General features: G+C 38.2%; 1 protein-coding gene across 1 annotated transcript; it reads right to left on the bottom strand.

Annotated features, from left to right (window-relative positions):
• Positions 1-668: 668 nt before the first annotated feature.
• LOC139459443 (glutamate receptor ionotropic, kainate glr-3-like) lies at positions 669-12,204 on the bottom strand. Its single transcript, XM_071240891.1, has 9 exons — positions 12,138-12,204; positions 10,723-10,907; positions 9,104-9,256; positions 8,004-8,168; positions 7,166-7,266; positions 6,743-6,830; positions 3,673-4,006; positions 3,204-3,421; positions 669-1,025 (listed from the first exon to the last, which is right to left on the bottom strand). The coding sequence occupies exons 1-9, from the start codon at positions 12,202-12,204 to the stop codon at positions 669-671; spliced, it is 1,668 nt and encodes a 555-aa protein (XP_071096992.1).
• Between the last annotated feature and the right edge of the window lie 8,343 nt (positions 12,205-20,547).

The raw sequence follows: 20,547 nt of genomic DNA on the forward strand, positions 1-20,547 counted from the left end.
CAAATACACTTGGAATGAACTACTCCTACAATGTACCACATTGACTAGTTCACTTTGTGGCCCATAGTTGAACTTTTTGACCAGCCCTCGTATCCCTGAACAGAAAGAAAGTCTATTTTGGTGTAAGCCATAGATGTAGATGTTGGTACTGGCAATCCATGAAAACGCTGATTTCCTGCCACAGTTGATATAAGCTACTTTAATGGACAACTTATTGAGATGGCTGCAGCCAAACCCATTTAACTTTGACGAAACTTCTGTTTCATCTTATACCAAACAATCTCTGCCACCAGGATCATGGAACTGCAGAACAGCCCCACCCCCACTGCAAAGAAGATACTCTGGATCTTGATCAGTGACACGGCTTTAGGGTTGTGGTCTTCTCCTGGACATCCGTCATTTGCAGATGACGGGAACCATTCTTGGTAGGTGCGCTGCAGGATGCCACTGTCGCTGAGCAGGTACATGCTGGTGATGACAAGATTAGGCATTGTGCATTCATGACAAGATAATACATATAATGTCAAGAGCTTACTCTACTGAACACACCCAAATAAAGGAATCAGTGCAATCTATTCTAATTAGAATCTTCAAAGCACGTTTGTGGTGTTCACCCACTTATATCTCATAATGTTTCTAAAAGATTGTCCAAACGTGACATAATTCAATCACACAGTCGAAAATAATATACCAATGTATTCAGAACAGTTCATACCCTGGTTAAGATTTCTTCTCAAAATAGACACATCTACAGGATCATACCTTTTCTGGAAGTCTTGTTTGAAGGGGGAGCGCTTTGGAAGATGGAAAGACTCAAACGTCCTTCCAAATTTGGTGTCAATCACATTTAGTTTGCAGTCGGCATTGCTTACAGGTATAAGTACTAAGCCTGCTATATAAGCATATTTTCCCTCCTTGACTTTTTGCAGGTGCTTGGAAGCATTGCTACTGAATACATCAGGATCTCTGGCTGAAGAGTCTTGAACTCTTTGTTTGATTGCCATGACATCTGACTGCTTTGAATTCTGAAATGGACAGTATAGAAGATTCACTTGGATGTTATTGCTTTCTTTTGGTGCCATAATTATACCCCTAGACATTTTTTCAATGACTAATAAAAGAAGTGCTGGTATGAAATCACTGACAACATGAGCTGCATCACCACTGTCAGCAGAAGGAGGGCATGTATGCGACGCCCAAGGATGTTCCAAATGTGCTCAAGGTAATTCAAAATCTCAGTAAAATCAGCTCTCAGTTCTTGCTACCACGAAACAAATATCAAAGTACATCATATACCAGGTCACGCCAGAGCGTCATTTCGTCCGACCAATCAGATCAATACTTACCAGATCTGTTTTTCTAATTTCGTAATTCAAAAAGATTCACCAAGGGTATTCTCAATGACAGTTTGGACCTGTAAGAGTCATCTACTCATCATCTATCTCTCGCTTCCATGGATGAACATTTGAAACATGGGAAGTACTGCCATACAGTCTCTGCCATTCCATAAGTTTGTTTTGTTCAGCTTTCAAATTTTGAATATTTTTCAAAATGTAGTCTGGAATAGAAGTTGCTTGTTTGAAACTAGTGTCGAGAAAACTGCTCTCCGATTGGCTAATGTCGACTTCGTCTTTGCCATTTCATTGGTCGGTCAACATTCTGACGTGATCTGTAATATGATGTTCTCAAATCTGTGTGAAGCATTAGGCAGCATTAAGATCCGACTTTAATCAGATTGGATGATTTAGATCTGGACTCATAATGGACCAATGCAGAGTTGTCACAGCATTGTTTTGGAGGTAGGCTGTCATTGTCTTGGAACAATTGGGAGTGTGGCGTTATCGTCAATGAACTGAGGTCTTGTTGGCGAAATGGGAGAGAACAACGGATTCCTGTGATGTTGTCTTGGATGTTGACCAGGTCCAGCTTGCAATCTTCTTATGTACACTCCCAAATCATGCTTGACATGGAGCAGGAACCTGAATTCATCTGACCAATATATTTTCCTCCAGACCCTCAGGTCGTCATGCTACACACCATCCCATAAGGAACATATAATGATTATCTGCTAGTGGGTGGAGTTTGATGACTCTCTGGAGGACGCCATACCTGATACTTCCTCAAGGACAGGAGTAGATATGATAGTCATTGTCACTTCAGGACAGGAGTTGTTGCACCTGGCTGTCGTCGTAGTAATCGTTCACGCAGTGGCATCACAGGAGGCCGTACTGAACGTTGAAGATCCTTCACAACATTGGTTTAAACATGTTTTCTTGCCAATTGACTGATTACTGTGTTGTGGTAGTGTCCAGTTGAAGCCCGACAGCTTTAAAGGACAACACTGTCGAATGGATTCTGATTATTTTCTATATTTGCTCCTCTGTGCTTTGTTCACATGCAATGAGTAAACACTGAAAGACAGCAAATTTAAATACCCATGTTTGATGCCCGAACATACTACATTTCGGAGAATGCATGAGTGGTATGCTGCATGTGTATGTCACTGTGTGTTCTAACGACACCATCAAACATGAATGGTCCCATTCTAACGACGGAACACCATTCTTGTCATTATCACTATTGCCATTACAGTTGAAATCAATGGTGACATGTTATTATTCATCGTTTCAGGGAGTGCTTAATATTTCTCCAGGTACATACAAATATAATGCACTAAAGTCATAGACGTTTTTCATTGCACAGTAATTTTTCGAACCACTGTCCTTTTTTTTAAAGAGGGATGACTTCAACTTCCCAATACTCAACTTTCCTTTTATGTCGAACAATATTCCAGCAGCAGACTTTGGTGTCTACATGTCACTCTTTTGTGGTACAATTGAGCTTTCGAAGATTTCAAAGAGCGTCATACGATATTTAAGGCCTCATCAAAGCTTTCAAAATGTTTTAAGGTAAACATGTAGAGGACATTTCCAATTTTGACGCATCAGTGACATAAAATATATCCGATGCAATTTCCTATTTTCACTAAGCCATATGTTCCTGTGTTTTTTCAGGTTAACAATTGACATGCCCCTGCAAGTTTTTGTGATGGGTGCCACCGCTGGGGCAGATGTGCTCACCTTTTTGCAAACATCTGACAGTGATTCAGTGATTCATGCACCATGATGTAGTCGGAATCGTACAATTGATTTCCTCTTCTGATTATTATTATTATGGAAAAGGTCTTTGTCGCTTATATTTACCTTAAAAAGAGTTTCAGTGATGCTGGATGAATCGTAGCCTATTGTGTAGTCTTTTCTGACTGCCAACTCAGCCAAGTTAGCAAATGGTAGCTTTTCTAATTTTACAGCAAATAATGCCACGATGGTCCCACAGTAGACAGCAGAGATAATGGTTGTAAACATCCACCATGCCGCAACAAGAATCCGGTCTGAGTCATATGATGAGCTAATGGTTGATCCTGTATGCAATATGCAACATATAAAACACATTTTATTTAACATATAGTGAAATTCCTGCAATTTGGTTCTATTCCTATTAACAGAGATTCACTGAAGTATAAATGGAATTCACTGTAACAATGTACAAAAACACAAAAACAAAGTCTTGCAGTATTCAGTTGTCAAAAAGGTCATAAGAATATAATTGCCTAATTAGACTATACATACATAAATCAGTTCTTTAATAGCGTGAAATGGCATATCTTCTCACCTTGCTTCAAAGTGGCCCCCAAAATCTCAAAGGCTGTTGATGTAGTGCTCTGTATTTTGTCTTTTGAAGTCACTGGAGCATTGAATCCATTCTTATTATGAAATATTCTTACAGATGCCATAGCAATAATACATGAAGTCAGTGAAACAACAAACATGAAAAAGACATAAGGTTGGAAAGACCGGAGAAAAATCAGCAGATGGTCCTCGTCAACATCATCCTCTTTCTCGTATAGAATCATTTGTTTGCTTTCAGCTACAGGAGGCAGGAGGTAATCAGCAACTGCAGTGCGGTCACTGTGGATAGTCAGCATCTCCGGTGCCAGGTCTGCCTCCTATATCAAACAAATGTGTGTGTGCAAAAGCCGTAACATCTACATAATAATGTGCTGTGTAATAGAATGTGTTAGGTTTGAAAACTATTACATGATCATCATGTTGGTATTCATTGAAGCTGAGTTAAGTGCATATTCTCTGACTTTTGTCCTGGATTGACTCAAATCCGGGATTCGAACCCACACTCTCAGATTGAGGCACCTAAACGCCAGCATACAAAGTCAGCGATCTAACCAACTCAGCCACCAAGGCTTCCACATAAATGAAAGTCTGACAACTTGTAGTCTAGTTCATGTACTTTGTGTCCCCCTCTGATAAGTGAAAATTTGGCACGGCTCCCATCGCCAAAACATCAGTTCTTCAACAGCTTGTGTTGACAAATTGAAATGCCAAGGTTAACTCAGAAATCTGTTTGTACAGAACTGAATTTGGAATCAGTAAATGACCACACCCGCACACTGAATAATCACCAGGTTATATTGAAACACAGTTTCACAAAAGACAATACAATGGATAAAATAAGTGTCAGCAGCAAGAAGTAACAGGCCCATATATTATATATCAGTGGACTCCAGAATTGCTTTACTGCCCACTGTCTCTGTTCTTGCATACATACTAGAACTGGAAGCTGGCATGAATTTGGTATTTTCAGATAGGTTTATTTTATAATCGAGTCTGTACCAGACAATCCAGTGATTGACATCATGAGCATCGATCCACGCAATTAGGATACGAATACATTCATCAAGCAAGTCAGCGAGCCTGACCACTCGATCCTGTTAGTCTCCTCTTACGACAAGCATAGTCGCCTTTTAGGACAAGCATAGTCGCCTTTTATAGCAAGCATGGGTTGCTGACGTCCTATTCTACCCCGGACCTTCAAGGGTCACCATCAGCACTTGGCAACTTGATACTCAAGTCGAATCGAATCGCATTTGTGTCACTCTTAGAGTTCTAGAAACTGTCACATCACAAAACATCTTAACGATTAAGACTGCCATGTATATTTCAAGCGACCAAGAGTGGTAACTGTAATCACACTACCTGTTAGTATATGGCCACCATAGCACTTGCCATTTCACCAGCACTTCTATCATTTGCTTCCACTGACAATGGCTACAAATAAACTTACAACAATCTCTTGGCAGATAACACTGTACTTTCTCATAAGAAGAAAGTTGGAATGCAAAGTTGAAGTTTACCTTTCATACTGTATTAAAAAACATAAAATACATCATACTTGCATCATTAGAATGAACTGCATTTGTGTACTGATCCAATCAATTGAAAGAGCATCCACAATCACAGTCTTTGCCCTTGATATGCTTGATCTCAATATCAAACTCTTGCAAAGACAAACTCCACCTCACCAATCTCTGGTTTTTGTTCTTTTTTCAGAGAAAAGTCAGCGGATTGTGATCGGTTCCCAAATACACATAACAATGTTGCAATGACAAAATTAAGGCAAGGGATTCTTTCAAAAGAGGAGATATATTTCTGATGCTTCTCAAATTTCTAATTACCACCTGACATGCATGACAAGTCTAACCAGACTGTGACACATCCTGATATAAGAAACGCCAGAAGAAATGAGCCAAACATATACTCGTATCGTAAGTTTTGTCAACGGCGACCAAGCTCACCACTTGTTCCCTAAATCGCTGAGGAACGACAATATGGTGAAAATCTTTCTACTCATCTTCAGCAGTATATTCTGGAAGTCTCCATTTCTTGATCAAAGCACCATCTTAGAAGTAAAAACAAACAATTTCCTTGATCGCCTCATCGGGGGAAAGTGGTCGTCTTGCTAGTACTTTAATTTCAAGATCGTCACTCAGCTAAGAAATTAGCTGCGTTTGAGAGAGAACAGAATAAGCCCCCATAAAGTAGCAGTACTGATCAACACAACAATACTCTCATCCTGAAGGAATGATCCACAAAGGTACCAGCAAGATCATAAGTACCATCATTCTCGTTTGAAATCGCCTGGGAGATCTTGTTAGCCATAGTCACAGCATGTAAAGGAAATATACATGGAATTTCTTCCAGAAGTGATTCAGTGCCCTCTGAAGAGCTTGGCTCAGTGCTAACACTTGGAACAGCCCAAACCTTGAACCCTGCTAAATCATTACCAAGAAGCAAGTCAACGCTTGTTTCTTAATTTCAATTTCCCTCATTGAAGACTTCTCATCTTGACTATAAGTCTTAGCTAACATTTTACCAGCGCTTTAATCATTTAATACCACTGACAGTCACTAATAATTAATTTTCATCAATCTCAGCTGCCACATAGATAAATAAAAGCAGAAGCACAGTTTTCCACAGTCAAAAGAAAGATCTACTAAAAGCAGAGTCCATTCTACTATTCTGACTATATTGCGACACTTGTCGTCTTATGACTTTCTGAAGATAAATATATTCAATTACATGACTTTGGAATTGCTATGTATCACAGCTGGTGAGTAAAACGTTATCTAACTACATCATTTTCTGTCTCATCTAGTCCTTGTTGCTATCACGACTCTTATTCTAAAACTGTTGGTCACATCACGGCAGGTTGTAAATAATTAGTCTGAGCAAGGCAAACAAGACTTAACCATGTTAACAATGATAAAGGCTAATACGAAAACTCAACATTAACAATTTTGATTAAACTAACCATGATCCTTATTTCTTGGGAACTGGGTCGAATTCTGCCCAGAGATATACCCTGTTACGTATCTGCTACACCTTACCCTTCTCTGCAACATCCCTAAGAGTCCTGTCCAAGAACCATTAATGTCCTTGCCCCAATCATCTTCTCTTGGTGGTATAATCCTGTAACTTTTAATAAAAAAGATATTGTAATTAATACTAGCTATGAATTCTTGATGCATTTTTATCAATCAAAAACAAAATTTAAATCGACGTGTTTAAATAAATGTGTAAATAATTATTTAGTTTCCATGTTACGGCGATCAATAATAACATCACACTTAGATCGGGAGGAAGCGTTGTGGTCATTTCAAGAAATATCAACTATGGTGTTTTGACAACCGAAAGTTGTTACTTTAAGATAGGACTGTTTCATGAATATAGAATTCAGGTCAGTCAGTATTGCCTTTTTTCATGTGACAGATTACTGCACCACGTATTGTGTGTATCAATTATAAGTTCACCTGAAGTTCATAGCTTCTGCTAACAGCTTCAATAAACGGAAAGTAAACCCAAATACCCTCCGTTCATTCATTGTCACGTGCCCTGTTCCAAAGTGATTTTCCTGCAAGTATGAATTTACATTCACGTCATCACAAATGGTGGCCATTTTGTAAATATAAAACGTCAATGCTAGAGAACAAAGAGTCGTGACTTTCCAATGAAACAGATTCTATTGGACGAAAAAACGCCAAAATAGCGGTGAAAATTATATGAATGGATCACTGAAAATCGGTGATGACGCCAGGTGTTCACGAAAAGGGTAAGCATGTCCTGCCCTATCCGTAGAACCCACAACTCACACCATTTGCATAAAAGAGTATTTGTTTCTTGCTTGACACGGCACAAAAGTACTCCTTCCAAATGGCATACCTGCCTCACAAGAACTGAGGGAGATGGTGCACTTGGTAGACGCAGCAAGCATGTATACTTAGAAGTTTCATATAGAAGTATAATATAAACGTATTACAACCCAAAACCTATCTCATCTGGTAATATTGTTTCAACAAATACACTTGCAAACGCAAATTGAATTGTGGATTGTTCCTATTCATCAAACGATTGTACAGGAACCACATGATCCTAAAATGCATCCCTCAACTTCAAGAAGGCTTCATCCGCCCTCGAATATCCCACATCATAGCAAATGATAGACACATCATAAAAAAACTACAGGCACAAAATAGAAATATGGATGAATAGAAAATGGCAATATGAACTCGAAAGTTAAGAATATTTTGTAAAGCCACTGACAGCAATATATACATTTTAAAGTATTAAGAAAATAAGTTTCGTACTCACTCTCATGACGACAGTAAGTTGCCGACCATTGTAGCCGAACTTCACATTGGGGAACACGTCTGTAGGATTTGTCACTGTCTCATTGTAGATAGCCACGTCTGTGAACGCTCGTCCATCAGGGTGGAACACCAGTGTCCACAGCCTTGTCTTTGAAGAATGTCCCTGCTATCAAACATACATGAATGAGTTTAACATAGACTTATTCAACATGAAATTGTTCGGGATATTTGGGTCAAAGATATTCAAAGTCTATACGTGAGATGGTACATCATGTATTATCTGACTGATGGGTGTCTCATTCAGCTGATGATGCGATTCCTTGTAAACTTGCTCATTTGATGAACGTCAACAAATACAACTTCAATCTTTATATTTACAGATACATTAATCATAACCAAAACATTCAACTAAACAACAAACATCAAACATTCAAATCGAATATTCACGTGGAGAGTTGCTTTTGTCGAGACGTCATTCGTCACAAAACTTTCATTGGGAGTTACATTCCTTGGTCTTACAAAAGTCATAAAGTGGCGGCTATGGCAAAGTCATTCACATGAAGCAGAAGTTGCGCCAAGTTAAGTTGGAATTGGAAGGAAATCCAGGTACTGTTGATGCTGAAAGTGGATTAATATGAACATTCTGTGGGTGTGATTCATACCACAACAGTGTGAGCTGCTGATCCCGGGGATTACCGTTGGAGGAGGCACCATGCAAGCAATACACGGCAGTGTGGAGCCGAGGGATTTCCTTGCGACGTTTCATTTCGGTTAATATTGCTGAGTGTGGCATTAACCAAGAGACAAACAAATTCATGCCAAAGACAGTGGATTATGCGAGAAAATTTACCATGAAGCGCTCGTGTAAAACACTGTGTTCATCAGCTGATGAAAATCAACAAATACAACTTTAGTCCTCAAGAGAGGGCACTGTCGCTGTACTTTCAGGGTCAATGCGTGGAGGAGGTCGTTTCTGCCCTGGAACCTTACGTGCAACGCGATATAAGAAAGGATAAACAGCTCTGCTATCAATTATACAAAATTGTATATTTTCAACAACTTCCCAGCATATGACACCCTGTTGATGAAACAGTTGCTAACCTTCCCTGTAGGCAGTTCCAGCAGTGCCACATTCTCCAGTGTAATGTTGCTGTCCAGGAGTACAGGTAAATCATCTGATTTACCGACAACCAGCACCCGTGAGACGTGACACCAGTCGACCGAGGAGTTGGATCTTGTTCCACAGACTCCAGACTGGGAAAGGAAAGCAGTTATGTGTGAAGTTGATTTGTCTCAATGTAGTAGCAGATAAATCTCAAGAAGGTTTGCCAAGGTATGCTAAGATTCGTACAGCCATTTCATGCAACTTACGACCTTCATAAGAATGAAACATTCACTTCCAGTTTGGAAGACACATGTAAGAAAAAATTCCCATGCTTCTAGCTTTCTTCCAAAAAACGTTATACGCAATTCCAATTACATCCAGTACATCTTTAAAGCCGAAACTCCCATGTCTCAACGTACCTTAATGAGAAAGGTGCATGTTCTCATGACCATGATCCAATCAAATAGTTAATGTTTTAAATCCACCTTAAAGATTGCATGATAAAGTTGTGTTTATATATAGTAAGAATGTGTTCAGGCTTTGACTTTGAGGATGACCATGATCCTTGATATGACCAATGTCTAAAGCAATTGTCCAAGGCCAAGAAAAGAACTATACTTAATATGATATTCCTGAAGAAAACGACTGTGGCAGCGGTGAAATACCCCCAAAAAATTAACCATCCATGTTTGTATAAGGGTGGTTAATGATTATTGCTGATAAGCCAGGATACGTTGAATTATGACCTGGCAATTAACCCGGTGGACTACGAATGAGGTCCGCCCACTGGGGTAACCATTGTAAAGCGGATAGTCCACGACAAGTAGTACGATGAATGTGTGCGTGTCCTGTCTCGGCTAACCAGGAGTTCTAGTGGCGGGTTCAATAGCACATAATAGTACGTGCTGATGTGAGGTACTCGATGACTGTGAAAACGGTTACAACAAATTTGCATAGATAACAACAATTGAGAAGTATCGTGGCAATGCAGGGAATTCATTTGCTGTAAAAATGGAATACTTGTTTTACTCCAGAGAGCAACAATGTCATGCCATTCATCAAATGATCATGAAGGTTGAGGCCCTCACGTAGTGATAGTTGACTCAATGACATACTCCTTTGATTAATCACCTGTTTTGGTGTGGAAGTAAACTGACTTATAATACAGTAAAGTACGGTTATAACGAACTCAAAGGGACTACTAATTTTAGTTCGTTATAACCGTAGTTTGTTATAAGCATATATACAGCATAACTACAGCAAATAGTCGGGACCAAAAAGGTAAGTTCGTTATATCCGTCAGTTCGTTATAAGCGTGTTCGTTATAACCGTAGTTTACTATACATTGAAGTTTTAACATATCACAGATAAAAGTGAAATACGTCCAGTGTTCTGATCCAGTGATCGTGTCCGAGACTACAGCTTACAAAATGTCAGATGTGATCAATGTTCTTTTCAAGTTGCAAAAGGTACATTCAGCTTGATACTTATATACAATTTATAAATTTGACGTTGAGGTTGTAATACGTGATTGAACGGCATAGATTTGAACTTTGGGACACTCGAAACTTGTGTTTATTTATTTTCTTACATATGTATATATTGTTTGACGTACCAATTGATGTAAGACTGTAACAGTTGCAGTGACGTCACAGAGGAAAAGCACGTTGATAGTAGACTTGAACACCTTCTCCACATCTCCCAGGATTGTCAGCAGGTGTTCGTCTGTGGAGAAGCTGTAGATGTCATAGTCCACATAGGAAATCCCTGATGCTTCCAATGAACGGCCAATGTCGGGATCTGAAACATTATTTTCTATTAAAGAAACTATCGGCATCTGAAACCTATACTAAATACATGTTGTTATACCCTGTGTCTAATAATATATGTTGTAGCAGGATCACGAGGGGTACATTGGGTTTCATGCGTCCCGCGTTAGGTTTTATACCACGAGCCGGAGTCGTTATCAAGATCACGTGGACCAATCAGATCTCATCATTCTCACATGGAGGTATGATAACTATATTTATGTCATGTCCAAGGAAATACATTCGAGAAGGGACTTATATTACATTAGCATTGTTTTTGTTTTTTTAACAAAGGAACCAACTATTCACCAATGATAAGAAAAGGAACTCAATGGAACATATTGTTCGCCTACTTCAAAAACGAGACCAAGTCCTTCCTTCTACCATAATAGAAGCTGTGTTGTGCATAGGAAAATTACCTCCGATCATCTTTGTACCATGTGGAGTGGACCCATGGAGATACCATGTCCAAACCGGCCAGTCCTTTTATAATTCCCTAAATGCCGAGGAAAAGGCAGGGTAACAACAAGTACTCTTTGATTTATGAGGATGTGATTGAGTGCAAGCAAGACCAAATGTTCAATAGCTGCAACGTCCTAATATGGTAACATTATACTAAAGGTGACGTCACTTTTTGACTGTCACTTCATAAGGGAACATCTACAAGGTGACCATGTTGATCTTTACCAATTTATCATTTGTCCAAGATATAGCTTTGTTTAATTTTGCGTTTTGAATTTGGGAAGACACTTTCATATCATAATTTCACAAGGATTACTCATAGCTATCGTACTGTACATAAAATAGCTACTCCGCAGTTTAAGTCACGTAAAACAAGTTCATATTGTTATAATTGCGAGGTGTACGCGTTCATAACTTTAAGATGGTCTCAGAAGTCAAGTTAGTCTTCAACTTGATACATTATTTTCGGCCTTATTGATTGCGAGTAATATACAATACAGTATATAATATCACACAGCCTTGTCTGTTTATGCAACAAATATCAACATTCGTCTATAAAAAATAAAGGCAAGTCTCGGAATTGTGTCACTTTCATCGACTTGTGTAATCGACTCAGTTCATATGATATCAAATACACTTTGGATGCGTTTAGCTATTTATTTACATATCTTGTCCATTTAAACTTCGTCTCGGGTTGAACCAAGGTTGTAAAATATTCTGGAAGAAATATCAAAGCAGTAAAACTCGGACTTACCAATGCCATATTCATTGTCATGCAACACAAGGACGGACTTCCAGGTAAGCGAAAGCAGAAGTTGCACCAACATGGCGTCGTGCTGCTACTGACGCCGCGGTGAATTGATAGCGTTTTATCAGAGTAAATTCATGTGGAATATACACCTGGTTCACTATGCGCTTAACAACGTGTTTGCCTTGCTGTCGTGAGCAGGTAAGGCAAACATACAGCTAATGATATGTATGTGACTGAGCCAGATGACAATCACTTCATTAAAATTGTGAAGATCTTAATCCATGACCAACAGTACTGTGACATAAACTTTAATGAAGTGAACTGTCAATTCTTTTCTTTTTTAAAGTGAATGCTATTTTATGAGAAGTATAAAGTTAATGCTAATTTTAGAGAAGTATAAAGTCAATGCTATCTTTAGAGAAATATAAAGTGAATGCTATTCTTCCAGAAGTATAAAGTAAATGTTATTCTTCAAGAAGTATAAAGTAGATGCTATCTTTAGAGAAATATAAAGAAAATGCTATCTTTAGAGAAGTAGAAAGTAAATGCAATCTTTAGAGAAATAAAAAGTAAATGCTATTCTTCAAGATATATACAGTAAATGCTATTCTTCCAGAAGTATAAAGTAAATGTTATTCTTCAAGAAGCAAAAAGTAAATGCTATCTTTAGAGAAATATAAAGTAAATGTTATTCTTCAAGAAATATTAAGAAAATGTTATCTTTAGAGAAGTAGAAAGTAAATGCTATCTTTAGAGAAATAAATAGTGAATGCTCTCTTTAGAAAAATATAAAGTAAATGCTATTCTTTAAGAAGTATACAGTAAATGCTCTCTTTAGATAGATATAAAGTTCTATTCTTAAAGAAGTATAAACTAAATGCTATTTCATGAGAAGAATAAAGTAAATGCAATTTTATGAGAAGTATAAAGTAAATGTTATCTATGGAGTAGTATAAAGTAAATTTTTATCTGTAGAGATGTATAAAGTATAGGCTTTAATGCAAGAAGTCTAAAATGTAAATGCCATTCTAAAAGAAGTATTTAGTGAAAGCTATTTTATGAGTAGAATAAAGTAAATGCTATTTTATGAGAAGTATAAAGTAAATTTTATCTATAGAGCAGTATAAAGTAAATGTTATCTATGGAGAAGTATAAAGTACTAGTATAGGCTGTAATGCAAGAAGTCTAAACGGTAAATGCTTTTCTAAAAGAAGTATTTAGTGAAGGCTATTTTATGAGAAGTATAAAGTAAAGGTTATTTTATGAGAAGAATTAGTTGTATAAAATATAGGCTATTCTGCAAGAAACATAGAATAAATGATATTTTATGAAAAGTATAAAGTAAATTTTATTCCATGTCTGCTTTTTGGAATTATGTGCCACTAGTCTCCAAATTATATATTTGCTTTCTTTGTAATGAAATAAAATCAAACCATTATATACCAAAATGATAATCGAGACGTCATTTCATGGTGCAACACAAATATTGATTGATTGCATGCCAGTGGGACGTTTCATAAATGTACATCCCTGGACAAGACATGCTGTAGTCGTATAAGAGGACTCCATAAATTGGCATAATCTTTTTAGAGTCCTCTAATTACAATTAATGTATTGCATTTAACACAGAATCTGGAGATCATCCTAACTCACCATATACTTACATAGCCCTCATTCACCATCGTATATGCTGAGTGTTAGTGGCATATTTTACAATATAAAAGAAATACACGACTGGTGGTCGTTGTTTATCGTACAATACAGTACAGGGAGAATAAACCTTGAGGGGCTGCTGTATGAGATTTCAACATCATGTACAGCCGCCCTAAGAATTGTAATAAGAACAAGTTTTAAAAATATTTACCCCAATTTTAACAATGATGACTCCTGAATACAATCCGGCCTCGGCAATTGCGGACAAGTCCATGTTATGTACAGGGATGTAAAGTTTAATATTCTCACAATTTTACGTATATTACCTGCACTTTTCTCTCAATACCGAATGCCTTATCTCCCCCCTTTTCGGATGCGATCGTTCGGCCATTGCGCTTATCTGCGTTGACCAGCTACATCTATGGGGAACAGCTAGCAAGACACTTCCCTCTAAAAAATAACGTCGTCCAATTTACGACGTCATCAAGTTGCGAAATGATGTCATAATACAACAATGTTTTATCCTGAACTAAAAAACGCTCCGTTCTTCGCTGTTCTTTGCAGTCTATTGCGTAACTATTTTATGAAACACTGGATGGGATATAGGGCTAATATTAGGAATCAGCACTCGGTGTGCAGTGTCAGCTGCAGTGGTTGGTCTGGATGGGAAAACGGAGAGATTAAGATGACGGGATGACGGAATAATTGAGCTGTATGAAATAAGGGATTGATTGAGCTGTATGAGATAACGGAGTGATGGAGCTGAGTTGGACAACGCCATCAATGGAGCTGAGTGTGATACAAAATTATAATGAGCATATGGATAACGGAATGACTGAGCATACAGGAGTGATGGAACTGCATGACCTAACGAGCACACTTCACTATGCCCTCAACTATTGTTCTGGGTAGAAGTGCAGTCAGCTATAGTAGATGGGTTAACCATAGGGGGATGAACTATAGTCTGTTGCAGTAATCTAGGCCCAACTGTAATGGTCACCACTGTACCATCTATTGATGAAACAAATTCTGAAACATACATACATATTCCACATGTTCAGAAACTTTGTTCATATACTTTATTCAGTCATACATTTCATGTATACGTATTATTCATATTTACGAGTGGGTGAGTGAGTGAGTGAGTGAGTGAGTGAGTGAGTGAGTGAGTGAGTGAGTGAGTGAGTGAGTGAGTGAGCACACGCTTTAATCACTCCCCTACCCCGTCGGCCCGGTACTCCGGTATTCGATCTGGTTTGATGCTGGTTGAATGTAAAACTGTTAAACAATCAACAACCTTACAAGCTGCAACACATTTGGTTCTTACTCTTGTTTTGATTTTACCACATACAACACTAAACTGAAGCAAACGCAATGTCAGAGATAGAGATCGATGTCTCTCTGACTTACTTTGGAGATTTAACGTGCGCTTTCCGACTGACGCGCATTTCGCACACGGGCCCGGCCAGGTGAGCACACGCTTTAATCACTCCCCTACCCCGTCGCCGCGGTACTCCGGTATTCGATCTGGTTTGATGCTGGTTGAATGTAAAACTGTTAAACAATCAACAACCTTACAAGCTGCAACACATTTGGTTCTTACTCTTGTTTTGATTTTACCACATACAACACTAAACTGAAGCAAACGCAATGTCAGAGATAGAGATCGATGTCTCTCTGACTTACTTTGGAGATTTAACGTGCGCTTTCCGACTGACGCGCATTTCGCACACGGGCCCGGCCAGGTCATTTAATGTGTTTCCGAAAGGGGCGAAAGTGGTGTGTGCAACCCAAGAGGGGGCTTTAGGGGTTGCTTATAAAGAATTTGGGAATTTTTAGATTTGGAATAGATGCCGATGGGGTTGGGGAGTAGAACTAAGGGAGCTGGGTATGGTGGATGTTTGTTTGTTTATGTGATTTTGATTTGGTGGATTATAGTGTTTTTAGATGCGTTTTACTAGTTCCGTTTTGATTAAGAATACGCCTAAGGCCTTGAAGTTTTCTAGTATATTTTGTGGGTTTAGTATTGCTTCTAGAGTGAGAGCCTTGTTTAGATTGAGGGTGGTTGGCAATGCGGTTCTATGTGTTAGGTAATGTGTGCAGTGGATGAGTGCGTGTTCTTGGTCTCTCTGACATGACAGAAATTTAAATAGCTGATGGGCTGAAAGAAAGGGAGTTACAAACGTCAACGTTTCACTTACAAACGAGATGAAACAATAAGGTCTCAGATACCCATATATTTAGACATTAATTAAACAGCGTTTACTCTGAGAGAACAGTTCACCTTATGCCCACTTCAATTACACACACAATAACCACAAATGCAATGAGCTGTAGCCCTTAATCCCTTAAACCAACATAAGGGGTGAGGACAGTGAGGTTAAATCGAGGTCGGCTCGTATAAAAACTGTTAGATCGAGGGGTGTTTTTACAAGCCCGGCAGTGACAGCTTAGATATTTCTGCGTCACTAAAACAATATTCACTCACTCATTAGTGAAGACAGCAATCACATTGCTGGATCTAATTACATGTCCCTTGGAATACAGGATGGCTGTCCAGCGTAGCTTTCCAACATCAAACATAATTCTTCTGTTTGAATAAGGTAGTCCTTCCTGACTATCCCTACAGATAAAATATGTGGTATTTACCTGCAAAAAACATCATTCTGTCGATTTCTCCCATCCATGGCGTTATCACAATATAATGACCATCGTTTTAATTTCATAATCGTTTGTAACCAGGCAGCCTGTTTTACCTAACACAGTTGGAGTGGTTTGTAAATGCATCTGCTGGGAGTGTAAAAGCAAAACGAGACGATTAAGGCCTGTCTCCATCAAAACTATTGTTAAGCTTGATAATATGTCGACTATAACACCACTATTCATGCCAATTCTGTGCTGTCAAGACACAGACAAATAGCAAGGCCGGTTGAAAATAACATCCTTTTTGCATTGTTATAACAACCTATTTGCCTTGCTACTGCATTGCTTAATGTTAAAATGGGACATTAACCAAGCTGGTTTTCCGTCTTTGCTCCATAATACTATTCGAAAGTGTACATCGTCTGATCCTGAGTTAGAAGATGTGTCCCCAGGAAAATATTTTGACTATTGATGTCATATTTGGGACAAAATGGGACATTAACTCATTAACCCATGGGACATTAACCAAGCTGGTTTTCCGTCTTTGCTCCATGATAATACCATTCCAAAGTGTACTTAGTCTGATTCTGGGTTAGAAGATGTGTCCCCAGGAAAATATTTTCACTATTGATGTCTTATTTGGGACAACTGTACTAATGAACAAGCTAACTTATTGGGAAGATTACACTTAGAAGCTCTTAAAATCATATGTGGCGCTGTCCGGGGTACGAGTCATCAGAAGATTTACAATGAAACAAATTGTAAGTCATTAAAAGACAGAGGATACAATTCATGGTAATGTTTTACAAAATGAATATAAAATTCTGTTCCAGTGAGATTGTTGTTCCCGTAACCTAAGGTGACATGATCCAAACAGGAAGAACAAATAACTCCCACAGTAAAGGAGCTGAAACCATTAGACCTTCTGGTTTTAACATATAATCAATATTTGGCATGTTTCCCGAAACCGGAAGCGACTTTACAAGACGTATATATGCCTGAATGCTAGATGCATGACAACAATGAATGTTTTGGCTTGGTGCCTTTGTTTTCTGTATTGCTAAATGAAAGATACCCAAACTAGATACAATCTCAATGACGAGAACTATGACGTGGATCCTACATGCGACATTGGTTGCACATGTTGTTACCTTAGATAAGATAAGAGCTCCAGCTATTTGACATCTTGTGGTTTTAACAAATGAAACTGAACAACTAAGTCACTTACCTTAGAATTATGAAAGGTTATGTTCTTATTTGATTCATTGTCCATTAGTTTGATTGTGAACATGGAAACGTTTCAGACTATACTCATGAGATGGGAGACATTTTAAAGTATGTCCCTGCATGTACTGATAATATATATTGAAAGTTCGTTACGTGATGTCCTGTAGGTCTGGAGCAGAAAATGCCCGCAGTACATCCTGTTTGTCTTCTTGTGAGGATTCCAATCCCTAACAGATTCTCTATTCTTCATGTGTGTCTCCCTGCGGGGGTTCAAGGTCATGATATGTCCCCAGTACTATATGCTCGTGTCCCTGTAGGGATTCTAGGTCAGAACAAGTCCCCAGTACTATATGCTCGTGTCCCTGTAGGGATTCTAGGTCAGAACAGGTCCCCAATACCAAATGATAATCAAGACAAGCAGATCTTGTTTCCCCTACAAATTATTAAAACAATTAATTGTTTTAAAGGCCTGGAAAGAATTTCAATTTTTGGGGTTATTTTGTTTGCTTGCTTGTTTAGGGTTGTTTCATATATTAATTACATGATATCATAGCAACATGGAGACAGATTCAGTCCAGTTCAAGGTAAGAGCTGGCAAAACCTGGTTATCCAGAGCAGGTTGAAACACTTGGCGGACTGAATGTCAACATGCTCTTGTTTTTGTTTGTTGTTTAACGCCGCACTCAGCAATATTCCAGCTATATGACGTTGACATGCAACAACCAAGTCAGCGAGCCTGACCACCTGATCCATTAAGTCGCCTCTTACGACAAGCATAGTCATCTTTTTATGCTTACTGGAGACCTATTCAACCCCGGATCTTCAGCATGCTCTAATGGCAGATGACTATAGTATATAGTTGACTGGACCCAAAGACAACATGTCAATGTGTATTTCGGTTCAGTCAACTATATACTATAGTTTTCGCAATGTGACGGTGATGATCATGCTCCTTAAGTCAATGGAGCAGAGGCCCACGGGTACAGAACCTGGACCAGACAATCCAACGATCAATATCATGAGCATCAATCCACATAATTGGGTTAGGATAACATGCATCAACCAAGTCAGCAAACCTGTCCACCTGATACAATTAACGCCTCTTACGCTTTTTCAGTGATGACAGCTACTGCATAAAAGACAGAACTTTTCACATACTGATGAAGCAGGTTTATTTGTCTTTTCATTTTACATATTATTTTACATAACTATTGATTCTCAATTACCACCTCCCTTCAAAGCCACAAATCAATTCTCTGAAATACGAAAAAAAATTAAAACATAAATCAAATATCTATTTCAATAATAACATCGTAAAACAAAATAACAAACGTGTTATTTTACAATTTAAATGTATCAATACAGTTCTTCAGGAAAAACTGTTTTGTTTTGAAAATGAATCTAACAAAAAATAGTAAAGTATGAAAATGATGCATAAAATGATAATGCCTTTAACACAGAGTATACAGTACCCTAGTTTTCAAATAAGCAAATGAACAAGTGTGATAGTTATGACATAAACACTTTCTAGGATTACAACAATTTAATGGCCACATTCATGTAGATATGACAAATTCATGTTGTCAGTGGAGTTACTGTATTTTAACACAATCTACAAAAAAGGCACAGTCCATTATCATAACAAAAATAGTGAGTGAGTGAGTTGGGTTTAACGCCGCTTTTAACAGTATTCAAGTTATATCACGGCGTGTCAGCTTAATGTGGGAGGAAAGCCTGAAGTGATGCAGGTCTCTTACGTTTACCACTTCGGTGAAACCCACAAGCACGGGTATGGTGCTGACAAACCTAGAAACATAATCGGGACGAACTGGGATTCAAACCCACACTCATAGGTTTCTGGCGTGCCCAAGGGACGCAATTCTGGACAGCGAATCATGGTGCTTTAGATGACTGGGCCACCCGTGCCCCCCATAACAAAAATAAGGTCAATGAATTATTGTAATTATCAACAATAGCTACCCTGGATTTTGACAAGCTTGGAGAACATAAATACGTTGTGTTGTACTCCAGAATGTAATGATGGTAATACTGTTGAATGTAATATTGCACCCCCAGTTAGAATGTGTAATTGTATACCTGGAATGTACTACTGTTCTTCTAGAAAGTCATATTGTACTCACAGAATGTAATATTAAACTCCTAAAATGTAATATTGTACTCCTAGAATGTAATATTGCACCCCCAGTTAGAATGTGTTATTGTATTCCTGGAATGTACTACTGTTCTTCTAGAAAGTCATATTGTACTCATAGAATGTAATATTAAACTCCTAAAATGTAATATTGTACTCCTAGAATGTAATATTGCACCCCCAGTAAGAATGTGTTATTGTATTCCTGGAATGTAACATTGTACTCCTAGAATGTAATATTGTACTCCTAGAATGTAATACTGTACCATGTAATATTGTATTCCTAGAATGTACTATTTTGTCTCCTAGAATGTTATGTTCTAGGAAAACAATAGTTGTAGTAGGGGGCAACACTTTCATTCTAGGAGTACAACATTACATTCTAGGGATATTACATTTTAGGAGAAAAATATTATATCTAGTTATCCAGAATGAAATATTGTACTCCTAGAATGCAAACATTGTACCTCTAGAATAATGTACTCTGAGAATGTAGTAATGTACTACTTGAATGTAGCATTGTATTCCTACAATGTAATAGTGTACCCCTAGAAGGAGACAGTGACAACATATGGTGGTTTACACTCTGGAGTGAAGAAATCACTTGTGACTAGCAATGGGGGTGTGGATGGATTTTTGTAAAATTCTGTAAAAATATTGCTCTCAGATTTTACCCCAAAATAACTTGTTCACTAGACATGCTTGAAGTTCTGAATAATAATGTGTTGTGGGTACAAAGAATTG

The sequence above is a fragment of the Haliotis cracherodii genome, unplaced genomic scaffold, assembly GCF_022045235.1.
Source record: "Haliotis cracherodii isolate W230 unplaced genomic scaffold, xgHalCrac1.p SCAF_13, whole genome shotgun sequence".
Lineage (NCBI taxonomy): Eukaryota > Metazoa > Mollusca > Gastropoda > Lepetellida > Haliotidae > Haliotis > Haliotis cracherodii.

Coding starts and splice junctions, on each gene's coding strand:
- LOC139459443 (XM_071240891.1), bottom strand. CDS start 12,204: ATGTTGGTGCAACTTCTGCTTTCGCTTACCTGGAAGTCCGTCCTTGTG. Junction 4,007..6,742: donor TAGGGATGTTGCAGAGAAGG/GTAAGGTGTAGC, acceptor TGTTTGATATAG/GAGGCAGACCTGGCACCGGA. Junction 3,422..3,672: donor GGGGGCCACTTTGAAGCAAG/GTGAGAAGATAT, acceptor TATTGCATACAG/GATCAACCATTAGCTCATCA.